This window comes from Callorhinus ursinus, unplaced genomic scaffold, assembly GCF_003265705.2.
Source record: "Callorhinus ursinus isolate GAN/ISIS: 27379988/994484 unplaced genomic scaffold, GSC_fseal_2.0 scaffold2, whole genome shotgun sequence".
Taxonomy (NCBI): Eukaryota; Metazoa; Chordata; class Mammalia; order Carnivora; family Otariidae; genus Callorhinus; species Callorhinus ursinus.
In genome coordinates, this window is record NW_027397064.1 from 91,183,379 (window position 1) to 91,203,042 (window position 19,664).

Genomic DNA, 19,664 nt, shown 5'->3' on the forward strand with positions numbered 1-19,664 from the left:
AAAAAAAAAATTGATTCTGGGTGAGGTTTTTACACTATTGTCTGGCTCAACTTTTGGGAGTTGCCCTTAGATTTTAATTATCTATCACCTTCACTGATTATCCATAAAATTGGGATTTGATTCTCATTGTCCTGAAAGAAGCTTAATGAGGCATTTAAAACTAAGGGGTATTGGTCACGTATGTTTAAGGAGGCTTTTGTTCTCTATGACTGTGTACCTGTCCTGTGACCTTGGCAGCCTTCCTTAATGGGCTGAGTTCCTCGCTCTGAAAAACTGAGTATTCTTTTTAGTATTCTCACTTTGTTGTTATTATTCAACAAATAATAAGGTTTACTGAAATAGCTGGGTGTGTGTGTGTGTAGACCTCTCCTTTTAAGACAGCATAAGTTAATTAACTGAGTTTCAAGAATAGTTTGAGCATTAATTTTTTTAATGAGCTTTGGCATCTTGGGTTTAAAAGGCATTACATCCTATTCCACTGCTTTAGCTTGTTCTGTGTCTTTTAGAAATGGCATTTGCTTAACTACCCTGCTGTATTCCTGTTGACAAAATCAGTATATGAAATTCATAGGCGTCCTTAGTTTAGTGTTTTTTGTTGGGTTTTTTTTTAAGATTTTATTTAATTAGAGAGCAGGAGAGCACAGGCAGGGGGAGCAACAGAAGGAGAGGGAGAAGCAGGCGCCCCGCTGAGCAGGGAGCCTGATGTGGGGCTCAATCCCAGGACCTTAGGAACATGACCTAAGCCAAAGGCAGTCCCTTAACCAACTGAGCCACCCAGGCACCCCAGTTTAATTTCTTTTGAAATGCATTTCAGTGTTAATTCTTTGTTGACTACAGAGTTTTGACCCTTACAGTTCCCCAGAGTGTCTCTACCTGGAAGGCTCTTAAACTTAATGTTTAATGCAGCTCCCATCAAGTAGAAAAGCTCTGACTTCGGTGATGTTCTGAAACAGATTTCTAAAGAGTCAGAGGACTTCATTGTGGAACAGTATAAACGTCTCCGCCAGAGGGATGGCTCTGGGGTAACCAAGTCTTCATGGAGGATTACAGTACGACAACTCGAGAGTATGATCCGTCTCTCTGAAGCAATGGCTCGAATGCACTGCTGTGACGAGGTATCAAAGTCACTTTAACATAACAGGAGGAAAGAGCAATTGATTTGTTGGTTTATAAGCATGTTTTTATCTTTGGTATGACAATTGAGTGCTCATAGGGTACACGATGCTAGGATTTGTCCCTTGAAGGTTGCTGGTAAACATTTATTAAATATAGTTAGATTAATATGATGAAATAATCATGTCACAGATTATAGAGTACATATAGAGGTGAGTTACCATTAAGAGGTAGATGATCCTCCTGAAGTATTGTGAGAAAGTCAGTAGTAGCCTAAAGCTACATCATCACATCACAAGAAGGGTGAGTACAATATAATAAGTTATTTTGAAAGAGACCACATTCACGTAACTTTTATTACAGTATATTGTTGTAATTGTTCCATTTTATTATTAGTTATTGTTAAGCACTTACTGTACCTAATTGATAAATTAAACTTTATCATAGGTATGTATGAATAGGAAAAAACAGTTTATGTAAGGTTAAGTACTATCTGCAGTTTAGGCATCCACTGGGGGTCTTGGAACACAATCCCTGAGAATAAGGGGAGATACTGTGTACCACATTTTATTTACCCATTGATCCATCAGTGGACATTTGGGTCATTTCCACCTCTTGGCTGTTGTGAATAATGCTGTGATGAACATGGGAATTTATATGTTTTGGATATTAATCCCTTATTAGATATATAACGTGCAGATACTTTATCCCATTCTGTAGGTTGCCTTTTTTACTCTGTTGATTACCCTAATGCTCAGAAGTTTTTTGGAATTGTATACTGTTTCATTTGTCATTTTTCCTTTTGTTGCCTATGCTTTTGACACCATTCTCAAATCCAATGTCCTGAGGCTTTTTTCCTGTGTTTTCTTAAAAAAGTTTTATAGTTTTAGATCTTCAGTCTATTTTGAGTTAATTTTGTATATGATGTAAGGCAGGGGTCTAACTTCATTCTTTTATATAAGATACCCAGTTTCCACAGTACCATTTGTTGAAGAGACTATGCTTTCCCCAAGGAGTGGTCTTGACACCCTTGTCAAAAATAATTTGACCATATATGTGAGGATTTAAGGATAACCATTACTTTATATAAGCGTTGTCATATAATATGTCCCCCCTTGTGTCTGGTTTCTTTTATACAGCATTAACACTATAAGATATCATCTAGGCTTTGTGTAGCAATAGTTTGCCTGTTTTCATTGCTTTGTAATATTCTGTCAATATATCATAATGATTCACCTCTTCTGTTAATGGATATTTGGAAAGTTTCCAGTTTGGGTTCTAATGGGATATACATGTCTTTTGGTCTGTATGGTATATATGTGTGTGTACATTTCTGTTGGGTATACACCTAGAAGTGGAATTGTTGTCATAGGTTGTAGGTGTGTTCAGTTCAGTAAAGACTGCCAAAATGCTTTTCCATAGTGGTTGTATCAATTTATATTCCTACCAGCAGTGAATGAAAGTTGTTTTACATTCTTTCCAGTACTATATATTATTGGTCCTTATAAGCCATTCTGGTGAATTTATGGTGTTAACTCATATTCTATGTGTGTGTGAGAAAACTAAAATGCCACTGTGATTTGGTATGGAGAAAATCTGTGTGGTATATCAAGAACACTGACTTTCTGATTTACTTCATCTTGATTGGTTTAGGTCCAGCCTAAACATGTGAAGGAAGCTTTCAGGCTACTGAATAAGTCAATCATCCGTGTAGAAACACCTGATGTTAATCTAGATCAAGAAGAAGAGGCCCAGATGGAGGTAGATGAGGGCCCAGATGGCATCAATGGTGAGACAATTGTTTACTGTTCTGGAGTTAGGGACCAAAATGTTCTCTGAGATGTTACGGTAAAAGTGTACTTGTTGATAGTTTTGAAGTCTGTATAGCAAAAGGGAAAAAATGGATATTGAATTGTACTATTTACAAAGTAAAATACAATTAAATAGTTAATATAAAATATATATGCTTGAAAGACTGAAAGAAAATATACCAAAATGGCGAGAGTGGACCTAATTCCCCGGCCTTATTTATCATTATTTTGCTTTTGAATTAAACACATGTTCCAGACAAATACCAGATTTTTAAATTGTGCGTATAATATTGCAAATGAACTTTTAGATCATGAAATCTTTTTATCTGCCATCCTTCCCATTCCTTCCACTTTAGGTTTTTTTGGGTTTGTTGTTTTGAGAGAGAGAGTGCACTCACACAAGGAGGGACAAGAGGCAGAGAGAATCTTAGGGAGGCTCCACACATGGAGTCCTTCGTGGGGCTCCATCTCACAACCCTGAGGTCCTGACTTGAGCCAAAATCAAGAGTCAGACCTTTAACCAACTGAGCCACCCAAGCACCCGCTTCCAAATTAGTTTTTGTCTTCACTAGTAGCATTTACAAATTTGCTTCTAATTTATTTGTAAAATTACTAAATACCGAGTATAACTAAATGTTTATTTAGAAGTTAGTATTAAAATAGAAGTAGTATACTTACAAACATTTGATAGGGGAGTATTGGAGGCACAAAAACAAGATTCAGATGGTTGATATTTTACGTAGGTCATGTTGACAGCCCTGCTCCTGTGAATGGAATCAATGGCCACAGTGAAGACATAAACCAAGATTTGGTTCCTAAAGCCTCCTTAAGGCTGAGCTTCCCCGAGTACTGCCGAATCTCCAACCTTATTGTACTTCACCTCAGAAAGATGGAGGAAGGTAAGGCTGTACCTAGTGTGCGCACATGCTCAGTCATTATGTAAGTTGTATTTGCATAAACCACTTCTGTTGCTAAAGATTCTGTTTTGTCAGAAGAGATAATAAATGTTACACAAGTTCGCTTTGGCAAAGAAAGTCTTTGGGATATCAGTGTAGCTGACAGTCTGGACATTTACCCGTAAGTTCATTGTCAGACAAAGGTCATTTGTTTAATGTCCTTTGCCTATTTTAATGTTTTTGAGAAGCAGAAGTTGGGATCTGATAATATGTAAAGAAGCACTTAGCAAATGTTTATGCAGATGCAAAATCACTGTTCCTTAGAATAGCTTTACTTCAAATGGATGGACTCTAGGTTATTTATATTTCATAGCCAAGTAATTGAACTGAAAGGACCGCATTAGCCCAGGTTATTCTGTACTAAAAATGAAGTAAAATCCTCATTTCTCCATAGGTCTAAAGTGTGATATCTGGACACTAGTACACTTCCTACCTTGACTGATTTACTGTGCTATTCTAACATGCCTATAGTTAACCACAAGGCAGAAGGAAAAATGATGAAATCAAGGGGTCGAACTTAAATTTCACATTTGGTGGTTAGCCATCAGGTAGTTCTTATTTAAAAGTCCCCAAATGCTGGCTTCCAGACATATTCTCTCATCACAGTGTCCTGTCTGTGATGGAAGAAGAGAACGGTAGAGATTGTCTTAGCTTACTAAAGATTTCAGCCCTGTAGTTTTTCCCCTGTTTCCTTGGAACTGTAGGCCAGGGGGAGGAAGGAGAGAAGGCACTAAAGAGGCCACTAGGACAGACAGGTTTTAGCCCCACCCTCTTCTCACAGAAAAACATTTGGGAGCTCACATGTTCTTGTGTTCACATTGTATTTCATTTTTCTCTTTATCATGCAACTGAATTTTAAACATGGCAGACCATTAATGGAATAGAGGTATGGTTAGCACCCAGACACTATCTGCATTCCACAGACAAATTCTGCTAGGTCTTCCTTTAAAAAAAAAAAAAAATACTATTCACCCAGTCAAGTAAGTTAAGAATTCTCAGTTTCAGGTAGACAGCTGTTCTCTAGTCTAGCACAGGAAGCACAACTTTTTTTTTTTAAGATTTTATTTATTTATTTGACAGAGAGATAGCGAGCACAAGTAGGCAGAGCAGGAGGGAGAGGGAGAAGCAGGCTCTCTGCTGAGCAGGGAGCTTGATGCGGGGTTCGATTCCAGGACCCTGGGATCATGACCTGAGCCGAAGGCAGATGCTTAACTGATTGAGCCACCCAGGTGCCCCACAACTTTTTTCTTTTTTTTTTAAGATTTTATTTATTTTTGCGAGAGAGAGAGAGCACGAGCACAAGCTGGGGGGAGGGGCAGAGGGTGAACAGGAAGCCCAATGTGGGATCCATCCCAGGACCCTGGGATCATGAGCTGAGCCACCTAGGCTCCCCCCAAAAGGGAGCACAACTTTAAACCAAGAAGGTCACTTACCAAGAACATTTAAATAATGAAGTTTCAGTACACCCATAATAAAACTTTTCAAAGGCATTGTCAGTAAAGCTAGAATTTTCTTATTTTTGATTTTGTATTTTATTAGCAATAGCTAGAGTCAAGACTGAGTAGTTTTATTATACTTTCTGTAGTAGTTGTATTATCCAAGTTCCAACTTTTCTTGTGACTTTAGAGTTCTGCTTTGGACTCTTAAGAAGTAGAAAGTCATTCAGTGTAGATAGACCTTACTGAAATAAATTGGTAATTTTTTATTTCACTTCTTGGTTGATCTCAGATGCATGAAATTTTCCGTGTTCCAAAGAGGAAAAGTTAATGTTTAAGAAGTTTTGTTTGCTGTTGCTAATTTATGCTTTCAGTTGCTATTGGAAAACATTCCCATGGGTGATGAAGCATAGAAGGTAGAGGAAACACCTTCATACTTTGAAATCTTAATAGCTTTAAGAAACTTGTTTCTTATAATCTCTATTTATTAGATTTTTTTTTCCTCAGGATAAAGTGAGGCATACTTTAATACAAGTAATAGGACAGGTTATTTCAGGCTTACCCTGGAACGCTGCAAATCTTACTTCAGCAGATACACTTTCTGACAGGTTGATGGTTATCTAATCTGTACATTATCTTGTGTATGCAAACCCCAAGGATTGGCAATACAATTTGCTAGAAGGAAAATTTAATCCTTTTGAAATGTATTTTTTGTTGCAGAAGAGGATGAGTCAGCATTAAAGAGGAGTGAGCTTGTTAATTGGTACTTGAAGGAAATCGAATCAGAAATAGATTCCGAAGAGGAACTTATAAATAAAAAGAGAATCATAGAGAAAGTCATTCATCGACTCACCCACTATGTACGTACAGAACTACTCTTGTATGATTACGAGAGTAATCATACTCTTGTATGATTACATGCCTCATGTTCATTTATTTTGAATTCTTGGGATCTACTTAGAATTATGAATTGTAAAAAAGAATTTACAGCAGTTAATTGACTTCTTTCCTCTGCTGAAACAAGCAGAACCTAAGTTAAATCTGGAGGGTAGATTTAGGGTCTTACTGTCTGAGTGTTTTTAACCTTTGTTTTCTACTCCCATAACCATAAACCTGTGAGCATTCTGACCCCTGTCTCCTGTTTTCTATGTTTCCTCTTCCCCATATCCTCACTTCCCACATCAGCCAGCCTACATATGGTCTGGCCCAGTGATTACTCTTTTCTTAAACTTTAAGCTGTAATCTGTTTTACTTGATTGGTGAAGCCCCAGCCTTGGTTAAATATAATTCTTGAACTATCCTGCATCCAAGCAGTTAAAAGTATCTGGAGAAAGGCATACCACCACGGGCCATGTCCTACTTTAAATTCATGACCACTAATCTCAAGCGGACCGGTCCGTTCTTTACTACGACTTACCGACCTCACACTGACACTGCCCAGTGCTGTGACTTCTCCCACTCTTACAGACCATCGCAGGCATACTCCTCCCTGCTCACAGAAGTTGGTCATTCTCTGTATTCAGCCTGTCAGTAGCATTTGTCACGTTGATTTCTCCTTCTAAGTCACCATATTTTCCTGGCTCTTCTATCTCTCTGATTATTTCCTCTTAGTCTCTTTTCTCCAGTCTTGTAACTTTTTAAAAGGAGTGCTGTCCTCAGTCCTCAGACCTCTTTTCTATTTACATTGATTACCTGAGTGATCTCATTGGGTTCTATGAGTTTAAACTCATCTACTGATGACTCCCAGATTTAGCTCTCACCTCTCCTCTAAATTCCAGATGTCTAGCCAGCTGCCTACTCATGAACTATAGGCATCTCACACTCAGTGTGTTCAAAACAGTTCTTCCCCCATTCCCATGTACTTACTTGTTCTAAGCCTTCTACCTTCGATTCATCCATGATTCCAATTTCCCCTCATAGCTTCTCCTTTTAGCAGCAAACCCCGTGAGCCCTGCCTTCAGTATGTGTATTCTGTGTTCTGTTCTCCCCACCTTCACATCTTAAGCTCCCATGCATGTCCTTTCACAAGAGCCTCCTAACTGTCCTCCTTTGTACTGGCTCTGTGTCCAGCAGCCAGACAGAACTTTTAACAAATCAAAATGTTTTAGTGCCCTACCTTCCAGTCCTTCCCTCGTGTTTACAATAAAATCTAGTGTCCATACCATAGCCTGCAAAACTTACACAATCAAATCCCTTGTTCACCTCATTGCGTAGGACTCTTCCTGTTGCTACTCAGTGGTGCTGGCCTTGTCACTATTCTGAGATACACCAAACATGAAGACCTTTCACGTGTCTTCCTCCTTTGTCTCTTTACCCAAATCCCCTCTTCCATTCTGATATCTGCTCAAATGTTACCTTCTCAAAGCGGTGGTTCTTGCCTGGCCTGTCGAATAAGAGCCTCCTTGGTATCACTCCCTAACCTGCTTCATGTTACTTTATAGTGCTTATCATTGTTCAGTTTGTCTCATTAGAATGCAAGCACCAAGAGGGCAGGAACTTTGTTTTGTTAACCACTATATCCCCAAGATCTGTAGTGGTGCCTGGCATATAGAGAGGTCAAATATTCGTTGAATGATTGAATATTTCTGTTTAAACGGCCGATTTAGCCGTCCTGCAGTTCACTTTATAGTGTCCACTATATGAATATTATGGGTGTCACATATCAGTGTTGTATCATCTGAAAAGTCATTTACTTGTGGGAGTAGATGTGAGTGTATGATTACACGTGGTGTCTGTTGGAGGGGGGGTGTTGAGAACAATTACTCAGATCAGAATTTAATAAATAATATCTATGAAGATAAAGCTGAATTGGGGTGGTGTGCATTCAGAGGTCTTTCTAGTGGTGGGCAATGTGTTTGTACCAGGCCAAGTCCTTCCCTCCCTAGTGTCTCCTGGGATCAGTGTAAGATAAAATGACCCACACAGGAAATCCACATTGGGACACCTGGTGAAATTAGCTGATCTGAACTGGGGCTGCCTTTTTAAGTTTCCACCACCTGAGCTAGCTCACTACAAAAGAATAGAGAAATTATACTGTACTTATAAGGTGTTCTCCCTGTGAGGGTGTGTTAGTACATAAAGTGAGCTCTTGAAAGTGTTCAGTCCCTCTTAGTGACAATGGTGCTCATACTTTGGCACATTTCTGCCTTCTTTGGGTCAAATCACTGTTTCCTGAGTTCTCTATGAGCTTGGCTGGAAGTCCCTTTCCTTTGTGGGTTAGTCTTGTTTTTTTAAAGAACACACATGCCCTGGGGGGCGGAGGGGAGGGGCAAAGGGAGAAGGAGAGTGAGAATCTTAAACAGACTCCATGCCTGATGCGGGGGTTTGATGTCACAACTCCAACATCATGACCTAAGCTGAAATTAAGAGTCGGATGCCTAAGCAACTGAACCACCCAGGTGCCCTTCATTTGTTTGGTTATTTTAGAATGAATTACAGGTACATGTGGCATGTTCTACCTTTTTTTATTAGCTCATAGCTCAAGAGTGAAAATTTTTCCATGTTGATTATCTTTAGATTCTACTTCTAACTGAATTATGAATGGATGGTATATGAAAGAGTTTAGTGACCAGTAATTAGAAGTTAACATAGGGGAGCCTGGGTGGCTCAGTTGGTTAAGCAACTGCCTTCAGCTCAGGTCATGATCCTGGAGTCCCGGGATCGAGTCCTGCATCGGGTTCCCTGCTCAGCGGGGAGTCTGCTTCTCCCTCTGACTCCCCCCTCTTGTGCTTTCTCTCTATCTCATTCTCTCTCTAAAATAAATAAATAAATAAAATCTTTTTAAAAAAAACAAAAGAAATTAACATAAGTGAAAGTAGAACACTTATCAGTGATTAACAGAATGATAAGCATATTTATCATTCAATTTTACACAGTTGCATAATCTTAAAATTCATGCATCATATTTTTTTTTAAGATTTTGTTTATTTATTTGACAGAGCACAAGCAGGGGGAGCAGCAGAGGGAGAGGGAGAAGCAGGCTCCCCCTGCTTGTGCTCCCCGCTGAGCAAGGAGCCCGATGTGGGGCTCTATCCCAGGACCCTGGGATCATGACCTGAGCTGAAGGCAGACATTTAACTGACTGAACCACCCAGGCACCCCCTCTTATCTTTTTTGAAATTATATTTATAGGCTGTAGTATGCCAGGAAACCTTACTGAAATCACAATGTTGTTGAGCTCATATATGTATTTTGTAATTTTTCAAGAGGTGTATGGTATGAAAAGGTCTGTATCCTAGTGGGAAAGGAGTTTAACAGAACCTTGGTAAAGATTTTAAGGGATAGTCCTTTGTCTAAGTCCTTCTGAAGGGGAAATGGAAGAGAATGCTAATAGCACACACTCAGAGGGTCAAGTTCTATGGATGGGGGCATTTTTACAATACCACTGGAGACTTGAGGACAAATGTTTGTGTTCACAGGATCATGTTCTAATTGAGCTCACCCAAGCTGGATTGAAAGGCTCCACAGAAGGAAGTGAGAGCTATGAAGAAGACCCCTACTTGGTAGTTAACCCTAATTACTTGCTGGAAGATTGAGATACTGAAAGTAACTAACTGAGAGACTCTGGCCCCTGCGTCCTGGCCTGGAGTCCGGATGTAGCTCTACTCGCAAGAGAAATGTTTCTGGGAGCAAGGCTTCAGGAAAATTTATTTTGAGGAATAAGAACCTAGTTGGTGTCCTGTATGTCACATTCCTGTAATACGCTTTTGTATTAACATAAGCTATGTTTCTTGTCTAGATGAAGTTGGAACCCAGTGTTTGGTCTCTGTAACCAAGACCTTGTTTTCACATATATAGGAAAAGGTGCAGTTCTTTTATGGTATGTGAATAACTTTTTATAATTGCCAACGACTGCTTTTCTTCATCAAAATAAAATAATGTGTTCTTCATTTGTCTATTGGATTTATTTCCTCCCTGCTCTAATTACTGCGCAGTTGACCCTTGAATAACATGGAGGTTCGAGGCACCAGATTCCCCAGTCAAAAATCTGTGTATTAATTTTGACTTCCCAAAAACTTAACTAATGGCCTACTGTTGACTGGAAGCCTTACTGATAATATAAAGAGTTGATTAACACATATTTTGTATGTTATATGTATTATATATTGTATTTTTTTAAGATTTTATTTATTTATTTGGCAGAGATACAGCGAGAGAGGGAACACAAACAGGGGGAGTGGGAGAGGGAGAAGTGAGCTCCCCACTGAGCAGGGAGTCCAATGCGGGGATCGATCCCAGGACCCTGGGATCATGACCTGAGCTGAAGGCAGACGCTTAACAACTGAGCCACCCGGGCACCCATATTGTATTCTTAAAGTAATACTTTTTCTTAATTTTTTCAGTATTTCCAGGCTATAAGTCTTGTCTACAAGTTTTTTCAAATTGTTGCAAATCTCTAAAAAATTTTCCAATATATTTATTGGAAAAAATCCATGTATAAATGGACCCACACAGGGGTGCCTGGGTGGCTCAGTCATTAAGCGTCTGCCTTCGGCTCAGGTCATGATCCCAGGATCCTGGGATCGAGCCCCGCATCGGGCTCCCTGCTCTGCAGGAAGCCTGCTTCTCCCTCTCCCACTCCCCCTGCTTGTGTTCCCTGTCTCGCTGTGTCTTGCTCTGTCAAATAAATAAATAAATAAAACCTTAAAAAAAAAATGGACCCACACAGTTCAAACGTAAATTATTCGGGGTGGGGGGCAGCTGTACTCACAAACATGAGTCTTTCCCTTTTTGTTTAGTCAGTAGGTAGGTGGAAGTGTATAGCATTAAAAGCCTCTTAAGATTAGGTTCCTGTGAGGAGTCCTTAGAATTAGTATGACGGATAAGGGGCTTTGGAGATTACTTTCCAAGGTTTAGTCCAGTTCTGTGTTTTATTTTTTCAGACAGTTTATAAAAATTAAACGTTTATTGTACTTTTTTCATTAGTATGTTCATGATGTAGCAGTTCTCATTGTTGCACCTTTTAACAACAGATGGCATTTGGGCCCCTGCAGGACCAGTTAGGGAATGTTTATATGTTGTATATGAGTTCACTCTCCAATGGCTTGAAAACAGTAGGGTGAGGAGGACTTGGGAATGGATAGAGAAATTGCACAGTTAGCAGATACAGATTAAAAACTCCTCTGTCAAAGGTATGTTCCTAATTAATGAAGGTAGAAGCTGTTGGGAAGAGGAAACCAGGGTTTAAGATACCAAACTTCCTGTTGAGGCAGTTAGGAGATGCTAGCATAAGGCACAAATAACAGGCAGGATATTCAGTAACAGGCTAGTGAAAACTCGGGACAGCAAGAAAGAGCCCCTCTCTGCACTGACTTCCAACATGATGAAATGAGATGGGGAGGTCCTGAAAGAAACAGCCTGACAAATTTGAACTTTAATTTGATCAAATATTTACCTAAAGGGAAATTTGAAGCATAGGAAAGATGAGTTTTTTGGTGAATACTCCTCCCAATTTTGCCATTAGAGTGGGGGCTTCCAGAGCAAGGTGAGGTCATTACTATAAATAAAGCCCCAGTTTTTGCATGTCTTGAGTAAGTGTGCTTATATTTCCACACACCCTTCTCTTGTACAAGTTACTTGTCAAGGAGGTGAAGTGGCTAATGGATGATGGAGCATGTATAAGATCCTTATGGAGAAATTAGACACATGTTTAGTAAATGGATAGATGTAACATGTTTCTGAATGGGAAGACTTGAATGTTTTAATTGATCTACAATGTATTTCCAACAAAATCCCCACAGGTATCCATCAGTAAAGAAATGACTACATAAATTGTGGTACAACTGTACTGTAGGATATACAAACAAAAATAGAGTAAACCTACATGTTTGAAATGGAAATACCTCTAGGACACATGGAAAAAAAATGCAAATATAGCCATAGGAGTACCTAAATATATAAAGCAAGTATTAACACACCTAAAGGGAGAAATAGGTAGCAATACAATAATAGTGGGAGACTTCAGTACCCATTTTGATCAATGAATAGATAATCCAGACAAAATACTAATAAGGAAACATTGATTTAAATGACCTATTAGACCAGATGGACTTAATGGGCATATATAGGATAGTCCGTCCAAAAGTAACAACACACGTTCTTAAGCACACAGGGAACATTCTCCAGGGCAGATCATGTTATGCAACAAAATAAGTCAATAAATTGAAGAAGATTGAAATCATTAAGCATCTTTTCTGACCATAATCTAGTGTGAAACTAGAAATCAATTACAGAGGAAAATGGGGGCACCTGGGTGGCTCAGTCTGTTAAGCATCTGCCTTCGGCTCAGGTTGTGATCCCAGGGTCCTGGGATTGAGTCCCGTGTCGGGCTCCCTGCTCCACAGGGAATCTGCTGCTCCCTCTGCCCCTCCTCCCACTTGCTCTCAATGTCTCTCTCTCTCTCAAGTAAAACCTTAAAAAAAAACAAACTAGGAAATCAACAAGTATGTGGAGATTAAACATGCTACCAAACAACCAATTTCAAAGAAGAAATAAAAATACCTGAGACAAATGAAAATGGAAATACAACATACAAAAATTTATGGAATGCAGCAAAAGCAGTTCAAAGAGGGAACTTATTTTTTTTTATTGATTTAAGTAATCTCTAAACCTAACATGGGGCTCAAATTCATGACCCCATAATCAAAATAGTATGGTATTGGCCTAAAAACAGACACATAGGTGAACGGAACAAAATAGCCCAGAAATAAACCCACGCATATATGGTATAACATGAAGCTAGCTATCCCCTCTAAGCAGAAAAATGAGAAATCAGTAAGGAGATAATATTTTCATCTTTCAAAGTGTGAAAAATGTGAAGTTTTATAACAGGTGTTAGCAAAGTAGAGATTTAGGCATCCTTCTAACATTAGGTAGGATTTAAATTTGAAGAAGCCTGTTTTGGAAGACTATTTGGATTTCAATCAAAATTCCAATGTGTATAACATTGAGTCTAGAACTTAATTTCTAAGACTCTGTCTTAAAGAAATGGTCATACATCTAGACAAAGATGTATAGATATAGATATTCATTTGCAACACATTAAAATTAGGAATCAACCAGTGTTCTATATGCTAGAGATTCAATTAGGGTACACCCTTATGTGGAATGCTATGCATCTGTTAAAAATAAGTGGTTCTATATATTCTGATATAGACAGAGTTCCAGGAGCTGTTAAGTGGAAAAAAAGAAACCTGAGGAACAATACATAAGGCATAATCCCATATATGTTAAATTATATGTTTAAAATGTTATACATTTACATATGTTTGCATTTGTATATATTTTGTAATAGTTTTCATTGAGTTGCATTGTTCTAAACATGCTGAAGAATGATCTCATTTCATTCTCACAACTTATCTATTCACCATTGTTACCAATGAGGAAACAGAGGCACGGAGAAATTAACTTTCACCAGGTAAGATTTAAACCCACGCATTTTGACTCCTGAATAATCATTAAACTACAGAAAGAAAGAAAACTGGAAGGAAGCACAGTGTTGAGAGTGCTTACCTGAGGAAGGCAAGGGGGCCTGGGGAAGGGGAATTTGCAGGTTTTTCATGTATGTTTCTATATTTGAATCTTTTACACAATGTGTTCATCATTTACTTATATATATTTCTTTATGTTTTATAATTTTTAAAAAGATTTTCTGTATTTATTTTAGAGAGAGCAGGGGGAAGGGCGGAGGGAGAGGGAGAGAATCTCAAGCGGACTCCGTGATGAGTGCAGAGCCTGTTGGAGGGCTCGATCCCAGGACCCCGAGATCATGACCTGAGCCAAAACCAAGAGTCCAACACTTGACCAACTGAGCCACCCAGGCGCCCCTACTTACATATTTTTCAGGGGGGAGAAAGACTTGACAAGGGACTCACCTTTGTCCTATTATGTAAACAAATTTTAAAATAATTCAAAATTCAGGGAAAAACGTGGACTACTTTTCCCCTTCATACATTTTCCAGGCTCATCTGCTTAAATTGTGTGAGATGTTTGAGGTTTTTGTGTTATCTCTATGGTCTTTAAATTTTTGATATTACGCTGGTAAGCCGTGCACTGATTTCATTGCCATAGATAACCCAGTTAAATATTAAGTGTTAATAATCCCTTAGCATTTTACAACCTAGCTATTGTTATAAAAGTAAGGATTCCACATACTTCCTAACAGGTCCTTGAAAATGGAGCTGACTTGGAATTCAGTGTTTATTGTCCTCCTAAGCTTTTCATCCTGGGGGTTAGATTGGGAATCTGATACAAACTTCATTTCAGCTGCTGGTCCTCTCACCAATGACCTGATGTACAACCTGGGTGGTCCACTGGGAACCCAGGGTTCTAACTTTGTAGCAGAGGACAAAAGCGTTTATGTTTGTCAACAACCACTGCCTTCTTCCCTGCCGGAGTACTTCAGTCGTGTTCATGCCAGTGAGATCACCCATTATAAAGTATTTCTGCCATGGGCACAACTTCTCCCAGCAGGAAGTTCCGAGAACCCAGACAGCAAGACAGTGCAGTGCTACCGGCGATTCCTTGAGATCCTCAAGATGGCGAAGCTTCAGCCCCTGGTCGTTCTGCATCACGGGACCCTCCCTGCCAGCACCCTCCGGAGAAGTGCAGTCTTTGCTGATCTCTTTGCGGACTATGCCACATTCGCCTTCCACTCCTTTGGGGAGCTGGTTGAGATCTGGTTCACGTTTAGTGACTTGGAGGAGGTGGTAAAAGAGCTTCCCCAACAGGAATCAAGATCTTCACGTCTCCAGACCCTCACTGATGCCCACAGAAAAGCCTATGAGATTTACCATGAAAAATATGCTTCTCGAGGTAAGTGCACACCACCCTGAGGGCTGACCCACTGGCCGTCTTCGTCACCCACCTTCCCCTACCATCCTTACAGCAGGACTTCGCATTTCTTCCCACTCCCCTTCAATAATCTTGTCATGTGTATTCATTAGTGAGAAAATAACATCGTACTGAAAACTTCCCAATGGAGAGGGGCACAGGTGGCTCATATTGCAGAGTGCCCAGCATTTCCTTTGAAAATCTCTTTTCAGCACTCCTTCCCCAATCTTGAGTCTGTGCTGCCATGGAGTATCTTTCTGCCCTTCCTTCTCCAGTCCTGCCTCCGACTCTCCAAGGCTTCAAGATTGCCCATCCTCCCTCAGTCTACCCTTTCTCTCCTGCAAAGCAAGTTATGTATTCTAGCTGAAGTTTTCATTCCAGCAAAGAAGACAGATAAAATAGGGGTATACTGATAGGTAGTGAGAAGAGCGTAATTGCAATTGTCCATATTCCTGCTTCAAAGCTAATTTTGATTCAGGTTCTGATTCAGTAGGTTTGGGCAGTATGTATATTTGTATACATAGTATGTAACATATATGCCATACTTATATATCCTACTGTTTAGACGTAAGATATTTTATGAGTATATTCTCATTTTATTAAAAATTCATTGAAAGAGAGCATGATTTTTTAAAGATTTTATTTATTTATTTATTTATTTATTTATTTATTTATTTATTTATTTGTCAGAGAGCACAAGCAGATGGGGAGAGGCAGAGGGAGAGGGAGAAGCAGGCTCTCCGCTGAGAGAGCCCGATGTGGGACTCCATCCCAGGACCCCGGGATCATGACCTGAGCTGAAGGCAGATGCTTAACCGGCTGAGCCACCCAGGTGTCCCGAGAGCATGATTTTCAATGGTCTTACAGATTCTCATCATATAAAGGGATCAGAGTTTTAAATATTTCTCTCATGAGGCGCCAGGGTAGCTCAGTTGGTTAAGCTCAGGTCATGATCCCAGAGTCCTGGGATCGAGCCCCGAGTCGGCCTCCCTGCTCATCGGGGAGCCTGCTTCTCCCTCTCCTCTCTGCTTGTGCTCTCTCTGGCTATCTCTATCTCTTGCTCTCAAAGAAATAAATAAAATCCTTTAAAATATAAATAAAATAATATATATAAATGAGAGAAATATTTATTTATTTAAAGATTTTATTTATTTATTTATTTGAGAGAGAATGAGAGGGGGGAAGGTCAGAGGGAGAAGCAGACTCCCTGCTCATGGGGAAACCAATGGCTCCATCCCAGGGCTCCAGGATCATGACCTAAGCCAAAGGCAGAGGCTTAACCAAATGAGACACCCAGGTGCCCCATATATATTACTTTTTACATAAGTTTATTTAATTTTCACCATTATGAATTACACTGCAATGAATGTTCCTATATATAAACCTTTGCCTACCTTCTGATGAATTCTTTCTGATTCTTGGAATTGAAATTACTAGGTCAAAAAAATGCATTCTTTAAGACTTTAAAGCATGTTGCTAAATTATATTCCAGAAAAGTTTTAATAGTGTATACCAACAGCTTTTTTTAAAAAGATTTTATTTATTTGAGAGAGAGAGAGAGACACAGCATGAGAGGGGAGAGGGTTAGAGGGAGAAGCAGTCTCCCCGCTCAGCTGGGAGCCCATGTGGGGAGCCTGACGTGGGACTTGACATGGGACTTGACATGGGACTTGACATGGGACTCGACGTGGGACCCAATCCCAGGACTCTGGGATCATGACCTGAGCCCAAGGCAGTTGCCCAACCAACTGAGCCACCCAGGCGCCCCAATGTATACCAACAGTTTTAAAACTGCTCTGACCCGACTCAGCCTGTCTTCAATGATGTAATCATTATTGGTAATTTGACACCTGAAAACTCTCATCTCCTTATATGCTTCATTTGCATGTATTTGATTATAAAGAGATCAAACGTTTTTTCTATGTTAAAAACGAAAGCAGGGCAAGGGAAGAAAGTGTGAGTATGGACAGGACCATTTCAGACGGGTGTGTCGGGAAGATTGTCCTCAGAAAGGACAGCAAGGGAGGGAGCTAGCAAATGGATTGGAGAAGAGGATTCCAGGTGGAGAGAAAAGCCCCTGCAGGGGGACAGCAACTAGCCCAGCAGTCACTTCAGTGAGCTGGGAGTAGAGGGTGGGAGATGAGGAGAGGTTGAATTTGAAACTGGATTCTTTGGAAACAAGAACCCTCCTTGGAGAGGGTGAGCAAGTAAATGTTTGTTGGCTATAATTCTACTGAAGAAGCACTGGGTAAATGAACTTTGAAAGAAGGCAAGACTGAACTTGGTTCATCTCAAACAAAGGAAAATCTATCTTGTTTTGAAGACAGACTCCATAGACTTATTTTGATTATAAAACTATATAAACATGTTTATTAAAATGTTTGCAGATTCCATTTTTAATCTTCATCAGGTTACTAAAGACTTTTTTAAGCTCATATTTTCCTTTTCTTCTGCTGCTCATTCCTCCCATCCTTCATTTTGTGTTTCATCAATATCATTAGATTTTCTACCCCAATATAATGCAGGACACAAAATAAATTCTTTTTCCAGTCTCCTTCCTATTCCCAAAGGTGGTTTTCTTCTTTCTCTTATTCTCCTCTCCCTTTTTAGTCCAATCCCATAGCCTTTTGTTCTTTTTAAAATATATCACCTAATATACACAAAAAAGTTGTATAAAATATATTGGTTAAAAGCAAAATACTATAAAAAATTACTGAACTGCTTTTTTTAAAAAAGCAAAATACTATAATAAATACCCAGCGAGTGACTTCTCAATCCAACAATTAAAATAGAATACCACCTCAGATCAACTAGGATGGCTGTAATAGAAACAAAACATACAAAAACAAGTGTTGGCAATGACGTAGAGAATTTGGAACCCACAACACTGGTGGGAATGAATGATGGTGCAGCTGTTTTGGAAAACAGTCTGGCAGTTTGTCAAACAGATAAAGTTTAGAGTTACCCTATGACTCAATGATTCATCTCTTAGGTGTATCTCCAAGAGCAATGAAAATAAATGTCCGGGAGAAAACTTATCACAAATATTCATAACAGCATTTTTCATAATAACTCAAAGTGGAAACAACCCTAATGTCCCTCAACTGATGGATAAACAACATGTGGTGTATACATAAAATGGAATATTAATTACCCAAAAAGGACTTATACGTGCCACAAAACAGATGCACCTTGAAGACATTAAGCTAAGTGAAAGCAGCTCATCAGAAAAGACCACAAATTATATGATTTCATTTATATTAAATCTCCAGACTAGGCATAGAGACACTATAGTAGATTAGCAATGTCTAGGGCTAGAAGAAAGAACAGGAAGTGACTGCTAATGGATAAGAAATTTTGGTTTTGGTGATGAAACTGTTTTAGAATTAGTGGATATGATTGCATAGCTTCGTGACTATACTAAAAACCACTGAACTGTATACTTTAAAGATTTCATTTTTAAGTAGTCTCTGTACCCAACATGGGGCTCCACCTATCATCCTACTATCCCTGTTCCCCTCTCTCACCTCAGCCCTAAACAACCACGAATTAGCTTCCTGTCTCTATAGATTTCCCTGTTCTGAACATTTCATATGAATGGAATAATATAATATGTGGTCTTTTGTGACTACCTCTATTGGGATTTGTCAGATATTTCTCTCATGGATAGGCTGAGATTATGAGTTTTAGGAAAGAAGATTACAGAATAAAGTGCTATTTTCATTATATCATATCAAGGGCACATACTATCAACATGATTTATACTGTTGAAGTTGACCCTGATCACCTAATTGAGATTGTATTTGTCAGGTATCTCTAGGGTAAAGTTACTCTTTTTTCCTCCTTTCCAAACTGCACTCTTTGGAAAGAAGTCACCATACACAGCTTACACTTAATGATTGGGGAGTTATGCTCCCTCATTTTTTTTTTTTTTAAGTACGCTCCATGCCTAATGTGGGGCTTAAATTCACAATTCTGAGATCAAGAGTTGGATGCTCTGGGTGCCTGGGTGGCTCAGATCGTTAAGCATCTGCCTTCGGCTCAGGTCATGATCTCAGAGTCCTGGGATTGAGCCCCACTTTGGGCTCCCAGCTCAGCGGGGAGTTTGCTTCTTCCTCTCCCTCTGCTTCCCCATTTCCCTCTGCCTCTCCTGCTTGTGCTCTCTCCCTCAAATGAATAAATAAAATCTTTAAAAAAAAGAGTTTAAAAAAAAGAGTTGGATGCTCTACTGACTAAGCCAGCCAGACGCCCCGAGTTATGCTCCCTCTAACAAGTAGTTTTTTAAAGTTATTTTCTAGGGGTACCTGGGTGGCTCAGTCAGTAAAGCATCTGCCTTCAGCTCAGGTCATGATCCCGGCATCCTGGGACCGAGCCCTGCATCAGGCTCCTTGCTCAGCAGGGAGTCTGCTTACCCCTCTCCCTCTGCCTCCACTCATCTCTCTCTTTCTCTCTCTCTTCCAAATAAATAAAATCTTTTTTAAAACTAAAACCTAACCAAGGAGGCAAAAGACTTGTAC

The 19,664-nt window shown here is 39.5% G+C and overlaps 2 protein-coding genes across 2 annotated transcripts in view; both read left to right on the forward strand.

Annotated features, from left to right (window-relative positions):
- MCM6 (minichromosome maintenance complex component 6) overlaps positions 1-10,205 on the forward strand; it is a 33,285-nt gene extending 23,080 nt beyond the window's left edge. The window contains exons 13-17 of the mRNA XM_025856736.2: positions 954-1,115; positions 2,767-2,902; positions 3,668-3,823; positions 6,037-6,176; positions 9,735-10,205. Coding sequence (XP_025712521.1) covers positions 954-1,115; positions 2,767-2,902; positions 3,668-3,823; positions 6,037-6,176; positions 9,735-9,851 — 711 coding nt within the window. The 3' untranslated portion in view covers positions 9,852-10,205. The remainder of the gene's footprint in view (positions 1-953; positions 1,116-2,766; positions 2,903-3,667; positions 3,824-6,036; positions 6,177-9,734) is intronic.
- A 4,284-nt stretch (positions 10,206-14,489) lies between these two features.
- The window catches only part of LCT (lactase), a 48,550-nt gene continuing 43,375 nt past the window's right edge, over positions 14,490-19,664 (forward strand). Inside the window, exon 1 of the mRNA XM_025856748.2 lies at positions 14,490-15,129. Within this exon, the coding sequence (XP_025712533.1) occupies positions 14,490-15,129 (640 nt within the window). The remainder of the gene's footprint in view (positions 15,130-19,664) is intronic.